Raw genomic sequence first — 10051 nt, 5'->3', positions numbered from 1 at the left:
CTAAGGCCACCAACGATAAACGAAGGAGGGGATAAAAAAAAAAAGAACTCTATTAAATAATGTCCATAAGAGGTAATAATAATACCTAAAATAAAAAATAAACATTTCATAAAAATATATATATTAAAATATATACAGTATATAATAAAATGGTATAAGAAAAATATGTGTACCAGTATCCTTCACAAAAATATAAACCTGTATAAACAATCATTCATCTTTAAAATAAGTTCAGAAGACTAAAACTCTTAAACTAAACACTACTATCCGTCACAAAAATATAAACCTGTATAAACAATCACCTCTAAAATAAGTTCAAAAAAATAAAACTCTTAAACTAAACAAAATTTTCAAAATTTACAGATTACCTATCAGAAATAAAGCAGGTGGAGGTCGAAAACTCTCCACTTGGTAATGCCCCTGTAACAGACATGTAGTGTCACTTCTCGTGCGAGCCAGGATAGCAGCGGTTGGCGTCACATACAAACTCCACCTCCTGTACGCGTTACGTCCAATGGGACTTCGTCAGCGGGGTGGAGTTAGTGAGTCACCTGATGATAGATAAAGCTATCTAGTGTCATTAAAAACACAGACACCATACCCCAACAGCGCACACTTCCGGTATTACATATATCATGTCACCCCACATAGTAACAAGAGAAAAATGTCCCACTGAAACTGGTCGGCCCATTAAGGCCACCAATGATAAACAAAGGAGGAGATAAAAAAAAAAACAAGAACGCTATTAAATAATGTCCATAAGAGATAATAATACCTAAAATAAAAAATAAAAAACATTTAATAAAAATATATATATTAAAATATATACAGTATATAATAAAATGGTATAAGAAAAATATGTGTACCAGTATCCTTCACAAAAATATAAACCTGTATAAACAATCATTCATCTTTAAAATAAGTTCAGAAGACTAAAACTCTTAAACGAAACAAAATTTACAGATTACCTATCAGAAATAAAGAAATTGAGGTCGAACTCTACATTCAACCCTTCAGGAGCTTTGGTCTTTGGTCTCAAAAATCCAAAAATGTCTCTCTCTGGCTGAGATACCTAACCTCTTTGTATGTATTGTATGTATCTAAAAACCAGGGTACAAATAACTGGAATTCACTTGTGTACAATAAGAGCATAACGGAGGCTTTACAGGAAAGGGTTAATCCAGATAACGCTGAGTGGCACTTCACCTTTTATCCACAGGAAAGCAGAAAAGAAAAAGTGGACTCATCTGATTTTACTGCTGCTATCAACTGTGTGCAACAAAGAGGGGCAGCAGACTGTTGCAGAGAATAGTCTAGAGCACAACTGCATTATAGGGCCCCTGCACATGCGTAGGTGAAAAAAAATGAACTGCAGGCAATCGGATGAATACACCGACAGATATACTGTATATAGGGCAACAGTCTAACATGGCAAAGGATTTTGTATTTGTGGCCATCCAGTTCTGAGATTTGCACAACTCTGCCACACAGCACAGCCCTGTTTGGCAAGACAGCAGACCCGATTTTTATCTGCTGCAGTTCACTGACAATTACAGGTAATATCCCTCCCCATCCTGTGATTGGACAGTAAAAGAAAACCAATGAGCCTGATCTCTCCTCCAGTCAGCATTACGCTTGTTAGCATATGACCACTAAACACAACTAATAGGCTTCTTCTCACTTACCCAGTGTAATTCCTGCTGTACAGGGGCTGCAAGTGACTGATAAAATCAAAAGCAGTTTGCATTAAAAAAATAGATTTTATGGTGTATTAACCACTTATGTACCGCTGTACATTTTTGAATGGTGAAGTGGTGCAGTTTATATACGGCACTGCAGAAATCACCCTTTGTCAACCAGTGCCCCCATAAATGGTTGTGATCTTAGCCATCATTGGGCGAGTCAGTTCATAGGCACCGTGTGCAGAGCCGATCTGAGCGACTCTGTACCATGTGATTGGTCATCGCAGCAATCACAGCAAACGCAGATGTAAACAGTGTAATGTTTACATTGGAGAGCCCTCCCCTTCCTCTTGCAGTGAAGAAAGGAGAAACTAATGAATGAATGCAGGGGTGTCCAACCCACAGACAGCATGCGGCCCAGGAGAGTTCTGAATGTGGCCTGGGCATGTCTGGAGGAATGCCTTGCAAGAATAGAAGCCACAGTATCCAGCATGTATGGAGGGACTCAGGGGATGCCCTACACAGGAATTGGTACAGCATTGACAATAGCGAGTTCAGGGACTCCATCCCAGGCAAGTAAATGCCACTTGGCTGTATAGTGGAGGGGGGGGGGGTTGTGTTGGGGTGGACTGCATCCCCCAAGATTTAATGATGATTAACCCCTTTATCTCCATCCTTCTACTTTACGTGACCTGTACATTAACCCCTTCATCTCCACCCTTTTACTTTATGTGACCAATAAAGTAGCCCCATAATTGCCTCTGTGTATGACCTGTACATTTGATGTATTCAGTGTGCCATTACCAAGCTCCATGCTTTAATCCCCTTAGTGCCAAGATTTTTTTTTTTTATTTCCAACAATTTATGTAAAAATAACCCCCCCCCCCCCCCCCAACCCTTTGTTTGCTTGTTCCTGTTGGAAATACTACACCAAAAATGAATTTTTTTTGCAGGGGATGCCTGATATATGACTTGTATCTTAGTGCAGATTTCTGGGAAAATCAGTGAGCCAATCAGACAAGCTGGAAATTACATTACTGGGGGGCATTCTATACATCATCTGTCTACAGAACGCCTTCAGGTTGCCATATTGAATTTTACTGAAAATTACAGAGGTGCAGAAAAGGAAAGGTAATTTTTAATAACATTAAATTACAATATGACTTGTATTGCATTTGTATACACTCTTATCATTTTTTTTTCTTTTCCACGAAAGTGGAGTTCAGCTTTAAATGTTGTCAGTCCGATGCCACTGCCTAGTCCTGGTTAGATAATCATGACTGAAGCATGAACTGTATAATGAGTGGAGGAGCCCAGCTCCTCCATCAACAAGGGACCTTCTTCTTCTTCTTCTCTGTCCTCGCCAAGGCTTAAAATAGCCCAAATCGTGCCTTCATCCTCTGAGATCTGGCCTACAGCCAGGCCCGGGATTTCAGCTCACACGTTCTGGTTGGAGCGAAATGAATGAAATCTTCTCTAATTGTACTTAATGAGCCGGGAAGATTCCTGCCAATCCGACACAAAGAGAGCACATCAAAGCAGACACAAAACAAAATGCTGCATTAGTGCTAATGGACTCTTCAAAGTGCAGTCAGGGCTTTCCTACATCCAATACAAGTCAAGGAGACAATAGGAGAATGGACAAGACACCGACCTCTCGTTATTCAGGGACAGACCTCAAGTGACCTGCATGGAAAGACATTCTCCTATATGGCACTAAAGGAGGGTTGGGTGACCGGTTGGTTGCACAGCTGTAGGGACAAGTCAGTAATGACCACCTAAAGATCCCAACACTTTAACATACCTAGGGACACCTATTAGCAAAAGTATATTTCACACCGGGGCACTTTGCAGGTGCTACAGTGCTAAAAATAGCACCTGCAAAGCGCCCTGTTACAGCCGCTGCTATCTCCTCAATGTGAAAGCCCCAAGGGCTTTCACACTGGAGCGGTGCGCTGGCAGGATGCTCAAAAAAATCTGTTCTTTAAGGCAATGATGACTTTGCTAAAAAGATTAGCAAATAAAAAACAATAATAATATAGCGCATACAATTCCGTCACAAGTCATATTGTAATTGAATGTTATTAAAAATGACCTTTTCTTTTCAATCTGCTGCGCTGTCATTTTCTGTAAAATGCAATATGGCCACCTGGAGGAGTTCTGTACACAGCAATTTATAGGTAGAAGGCGCAAAAACTAAAACAATTATTATCCCTAAAATACTATATCGATGTGCTTGGTGAGCATAGTAATATATGCATACAATAAGAGGCCTCAAGCCCACAATCTATATGATTGTATTAACCACTTGACCTCTGGGCACTTAAACCCCCTTCCTAACTAGACCAATTTTCACCTTTCGGTGCTCTCACATTTTGAATGACAATTACTCAGTCATGCAACACTGTACTTGTATGAAATTTTTGTCCTTTTTTCAAACAAATAGAGCTTTCTTTTGGTGGTATTTAATCACCGCTGGGTTTTTTTTTTGTGCTATAAATCTAATAAGTCTGAGAATTTGGTAAAAAAAAAAAAAATGTATTCTTTGTTTCTGTTAAAATTTATTGGCGAGTATTGGCAGAGTATTGGCGAGTACCGGCAACTATTGGCGAGTACTGGCAGAGTATTGGCGAGTATTGGCAAGTATTTTCAGAGTATTGCTCAGTGTTGCACAGTGTTGCAGAGTATTGGCAGAGTATTGCACAGTATGGGCAGAGTATTGCACACTGTTGCAGAGTATTGGCAGATTATTGCACAGTATGGGCAGAGTACTGCAGATTATTGTCACTGAGCAGTGCTGTGAGCACTACACATCCAGCCCACAGCGCTGCTGCAATCTCTCCCCCTCTCCCCTCACTCTGTACCGATCGGTACAGAGAGGGGAGGGAGGAAACGGCGTCATGACATGACACCGGTTTGTTTACAAGTGATCGCTGCGTCATTTGATGGAGCGATCACGTGGTGCTACCAGCAGCCGTTTACCGCGATCTGTGATGAGCCGGGTCTTCTGGACCCGGCGGTCACGGATGTTTACAGGAGCGCGCCCCAGGGGGGCGCGCCAGAGCAATATTCTGGGAGGATGTCCATGGACGTCCACCCAGAAAAACCCGACCGCTCTGTAGCCATCTTTCGGCTATGGCCTGGTCGGCAAGTGGTTAAAGAAGGTCCACAATTTGAAAGGAATAATGATAAGTGGGGAAGGGAGATTATCCACACTCACGGCAGCCATCCAGGGGGAACAGAAACCACGTTTCTGCACAATAAAAACAAGAAGGGAAGAAGAGGCACCTCTGGGTGCAGATTTTTTTAAACAGGTTTAATATACAATAGGTAATCAAATGGCAACTCACATTTTAATAGTTAAAAACAAGCATTAATGTAGTCCCAACAACAGGGGATCATCAGTGTGGTCAGTCCCTCATTCTTCCAGTGGAGGTGCGTTGTGTTATCTTCTCCTACACTGGTAGATGGTTCTCTGATGGCCACGGTGGAGTGTGTATCAGCATGAGGCTTGAAGCGCAAGCTGGTATCCATGCGAAAGGGGATGACGTCACTGGGGTGCGACACGTTTCCTGAGCGTACGGGCCGTGAATGGACGTGATGGCCACGCTCCTTCTTCAAAGTTGATTTCATCTCAAGTGAGGCACGCACATACTTCAAGTATTATGTATTCATTGTATAAGAATGTATACCCTCTTTCTCCCCTCCCCCTCTTAAATTCTATATTTTGTGATAAAATCAATAAAGGATTGTATTTCTCTTTGGATGTATTAGGCCAATTCCTCCTGAGGAAGCAAATTTATTTGCAAAACATGTAGAGGATTCGGAACTCAAATTGGACCTACATCTTCAGAAGCTGTATATGATGTCAGTTAAAGCAACCTCACAATAAAAAAAAAGATTGCATTTTTTTGTTATTTGAAAAATTTGTTCGTATTTAATCCCTTATTATTCATTAGTTTACCAAAAAACAGCCCGAATTAATCTCTTCTTCTCCTTCTCCCTGTTAGCTATTATTTACTTACCAATTTAATTCTCTATTCATTTTTCTAACCCATAATATTGACACTTTTTTGTTTTTGTTCATTTTGTTTATTTTTTAGTGTTGCATCAAACAAGGGCAACATTGAAAAACAAAACTTTATTTGTAATTTTGTAAACAACTCTGCAACGCTTTGTGCAAGAATCATAGTTTCATTTTAAATAGGAGAAATTATATAATAAAAGGTATACTTTTATCTACTATAACATTCTTTAAAACTAACACTGATCAAAGTAGAAAAAAGTGAATTTTTTGGGGGTTTTGGCTATTGATTGCATAAATAAAATTCAAATAATTTTGCAAGACAACATCACAAATAGAAAGATAATGTATTACTGTGTTATCTTAACTTATGACAAAGCTATTGCTGAATAAACAGGCTCAAAGTATACAGTATATGCATGAAAAAATTGTGAAAAAATGTAAAACTTGCGCTGGTCCATAGGGGGTGTGCACGTGCGAGAGCAGTGGTTAAAATGGAATAAGATTCAGTCATATTAATTGCATGAACTCATCAATGGGTGGAAAAAACAGAGGAATATGTTGAACTGTGGGAGATGGTGGAGCTATTATCCCATTCCCCATCACTCAATGTTCCCACCGACTCCTGGGATGGTTCCTTGTGGAGCTCCTTATGGGTATTCATTGAGCTTTCAAGTTCTGTACAGCGCTCGCGAACCTGGGGACAACAACAGATCAATTTGAATTACTGTGATAGTTTATAACCTTAAAGATGCAAGGACAACTTGCTCGTGTAGGGTATAGATCAGCGATTCTCAACCAGGGTTTCTCCAGAGGTTGCTAGGGGTTCCTTCAGCATTGAGCAATTTCCGCCTCTCAGATAAGTTCCCAATGACACCATTGATCTTTTTAGATATCTGTAAGGAGGTAATTCTTCCCATTGACCACAAGTGTAAGGACCATTTTTCCCACTGACCATCACACTAATGTATCATAAGTTGTACATTTCTAATTTTTAGCAGGGGTTCCCAGAGACTGGAGAACTATTTCAAGGGTTCCTCTGTGTTGAAAAGGTTGAGAAAGGCTGGTATAGATAGTGGTAGTGCCATCCCTTGATCCCAATATAATACCTTGCTTGCACTCCCTTAATCGCTCCTTCCTCCTTTGTATGAAATTGGTTGAGTGGGTGACATGGAAGAGCAGTGATTTCACCCCCTAGGTCATATGGTAGCACTCAAGCCTAGAAATTAGCTGATATGCCTGGGCAACATCACAGGGGAGTAGGTCACATGCTACCCTGTATCCAGAGGTTTAGGGTTTTCTCAAAGGAAGAAGAAGTAGTGGGGGAGTGCAAGTAGGGTGAATGTAAAGGGGTTGGGCAATGCCCTTTGCAGAGACACTGTCATTGCACAAGACATCCCCACAGTTTGATCACTGTTATACAGTTTGATCACTGTTATACAGTTTGATCACTATTATAAACATATGCAAAGTTACTGGAGCTGCCTGGAGTTTTCTGAGGGCTCTGACCAATCCCTAACTTGCATTGGCAGGGGGCAGCCCCCCTTAAATACTCAGGGTCAGCCCAGCGGAGGAGAAGCTGTACAAGCAGCCTGGGGTGGGTAATGAGGACTATAGTGACATGGGCAGTGGAAAGAGGCAGCTGTGGCCAGGGGGGCTGACAGGGCCTGAAGAGGTGGCATTGGGATCAGTAGCCATGTGGGATAGATAGAACGAGGACTACTATATTTTTCTACATGATAGGGACCCGTGGTCCCTGCCTGCAAAGGGCATTTTGCTTTGGGCCTGGCTGAGCCAGTGTCAGGCCTTAAATTCAGTCCTAGCTGGTCCTGGGAATTGTAGTTCTACAAGCAAGTTTGTGCTGGAAGTAGAAGAGGAGAAGTGTGTATATAACGGATGTATATTGTAGAATCCCGTAGAATTCCTATTGATCAAGTGGACATCCCATATGTACCCTATCCCAATCCAAGTTATAATCCCCTCAATAAAAACAACAAAATCAAGTACAAGAACTATTTCTTGACTGCTGTATGTTTGAAAATTTGTGTGCCTGGTTGTGCAGGGTGAGAGATGGACCACAATTATCAGCAGCCCCTGCAGGGGGGCACTGCTACAGATAAATTAGAGCTTTTGGTAAATTGTACTGTTACTATATATTTTGACATGTCAGCAATTGATGGGCACAGTGTTGGCAATTGATGGGCACAGTGGAGGCAATTGATGGGCACACTGGCAGCAATTGATGGGTACAGTAGCTGTGCTTGATGGCACAGTGGCGGCAACTTATGGGTACAGTGGCTGTGTTTTTGATGTGCACAGGGGCTGCACTTGATGTTTTTTTTTTTTTCAGTTTGTTTGCGCCCACCCCACCCCCAAAAAAAAAATTTGAGCACCAGCCGCCACTGCAGCCGACTATTCACAACATGCTGGAAAACATCTGTAATGTTGGACTACATTGTTTCTTTGTGCCTAAACAGGTTGTACCCCTCACACATACTGGATCACATACTGGACTATGCAAGTGCTAAGATCAGCCTTTCTCAACCCAAGAGAAACCCTTAAAATAATTTTCAGGTCTTGGGGAACCCCTGCTAAATTTCAGGTCTTTACCCCTGCTAAAATCAATTAATTGGTCACCAATGGGAAGAATGCCCCTTTTTAAGACAGATAAAAAGACCATTGGTCTCATGCAGCTGGCTCTGCCAAGTGGTGTTGCCCACACAGCAGTCAGTGTCAATGGTAGAATAATCAGCCACAGTTCTGGTAACCCCTAGCAAACTCATGAAGAACCTTAGGGTTCCATGGAACCCTGGTTTAGAATGGCTGGCTAGGATAAGGAACAGGTTGATAGAACTTACTGCATTTATTTGTCGAATGAGTGATGGTCGAACTTCCAGCTCTAGTTGCCAGTCACAGTTTACGATCTGCTGGTGAAACTTTTCTAAGTTCAGCTGCCTCTGAAGTTTCTCCAGCCTCTTATTATTCTCCAGGCTGATAGTGCTCTGTACATCAGATGTTCCCTGTCCATCTTTCTGCATTAACTGCTTCAGTTCATCAATGTCTTGTTGCAAAGTCCGAACCTTCTGTTTGGCATCTTTCATTTGGTGCTCCAGAACCTCAGCCCGCCCTGCTCTCCATAAGAGAAACATCATATGCTCCCTTGTGTCCTTTAGATGGGACTGAGCTTCTATGTCAGCTGAGTGTTTAAAGGCCCCAAAAAGTTGTCTGTCATCTCCTATCCTAAGATATTCTATGCCCAACTCAGGTTGGGTTTCAAAGATGGGTGAAGGTTTCTTGGATTGAGTTTCATGGAGCAGAATCCAGTTTTGTGCCAGGTTAGCTGTCACTAGACTCTCTTCAAATATATCTGGGATACAATGTAGAAGAGCCATGGAACGTGGAGTTCCATTATAATTCTGTTGTCCTGGACTCCCTGTGCTCAGAAGAAGGGCCCAATTACGACGGTGGTGGAAGAGTTGTCGCGCACTGCCTGAGATATTTGAAGGGGACAGCGGGATCGGAGTTAGTGTGGTCTCATCCTCGTCATTGACATAGAGGTTATCACACAAAGGAAAAACAACATGGTCGTCAAAAGCATCCTTCATTGTCCGCAGATACTTCACATAGGACAGAAGCCAGGATAAGTATTTATGAAGTTGCACCCCTTGTTCCCTGGTGGTGGAAGAAGATTGGACATACTGCTCTATATGCTTCCAGTTATGAACTTCTACCTTGTGGTCTTCTGATAGCAGTGCCAGGGCCCTCTGCAATGTCTGCAGGTCAAAGTTCACACGACACTTCTGAACTTGTTCTTCAAAGACCCGAAGTTCTTCCCGTAAGGATTTGTATAACTTATCCATCCCAGTGGCAGCACAAAGCTCTATACTAAGATAATAATTTAGTTCCTCTGTAGAATATACTTTTCACCTCTAGTGTTTGTCCAAGCTTAGGAACGTTCCATTAGCTCTTGAAGGATCTCAGAGTTGGGTTGCCACCAACATTCTCCAAACTTTTCAAAGTTTTTGCTTTTAGCTTGTCTGTTAGCTACCTGTAAATCTCAGGTATGTGCGGCTTTCTTATTTATTCTATTGTCCCTTCCCCTTTGCTGGACTCGTTTTAAAGATTACGCAGAGCTGGTCGGTCTCCCAGCAACCCCAGGCAGGTTTAGACCTGCACCTGCTGATAAGACTAGTGTTTAATTTCTGCCAATTACCGGCGGTCTCCAGTGCTGACTAGGATTCCAGTAAATGACTGAAGACATAAATATTTCATGTAGATCTGTCGCAGGTGAAGACTGATTTTGCTTTTTAAATCTCTACTGCCATGTTCAGGTATTCAGCAGTAG

The 10051-nt window shown here is 41.8% G+C and overlaps 1 protein-coding gene across 1 annotated transcript; it reads right to left on the bottom strand.

The window, feature by feature from the left end:
• Positions 1–4873: 4873 nt before the first annotated feature.
• LOC143923859 (uncharacterized) lies at positions 4874–9805 on the bottom strand. The gene is made up of 2 exons (XM_077447781.1): positions 8565–9805; positions 4874–6403 (listed from the first exon to the last, which is right to left on the bottom strand). Exons 1-2 carry the CDS (start codon positions 9564–9566, stop codon positions 6239–6241), a joined length of 1167 nt encoding a protein of 388 aa, XP_077303907.1. The 5' UTR covers positions 9567–9805; the 3' UTR covers positions 4874–6238.
• Between the last annotated feature and the right edge of the window lie 246 nt (positions 9806–10051).

Source organism: Lithobates pipiens, unplaced genomic scaffold (genome assembly GCF_037356315.1).
Source record: "Lithobates pipiens isolate NorthernLeopardFrog02 unplaced genomic scaffold, aLitPip1_a1.2 Scaffold_22, whole genome shotgun sequence".
Classification (NCBI taxonomy): domain Eukaryota; kingdom Metazoa; phylum Chordata; class Amphibia; order Anura; family Ranidae; genus Lithobates; species Lithobates pipiens.
The sequence above is the reverse complement of the archived record's forward strand: the minus strand, read 5'-3'. Positions and strand labels throughout refer to the sequence as shown.

Bases quoted from the DNA above. Each gene is read 5' to 3' on its own strand.
- LOC143923859 (XM_077447781.1), bottom strand. From the start codon at position 9,566: ATGGATAAGTTATACAAATCCTTACGGGAAGAACTTCGGGTCTTTGAA. The intron at 6,404-8,564 runs GTAAGTTCTATC...TGTTGTCCCCAG, and splicing joins TCATTCGACAAATAAATGCA to GTTCGCGAGCGCTGTACAGA.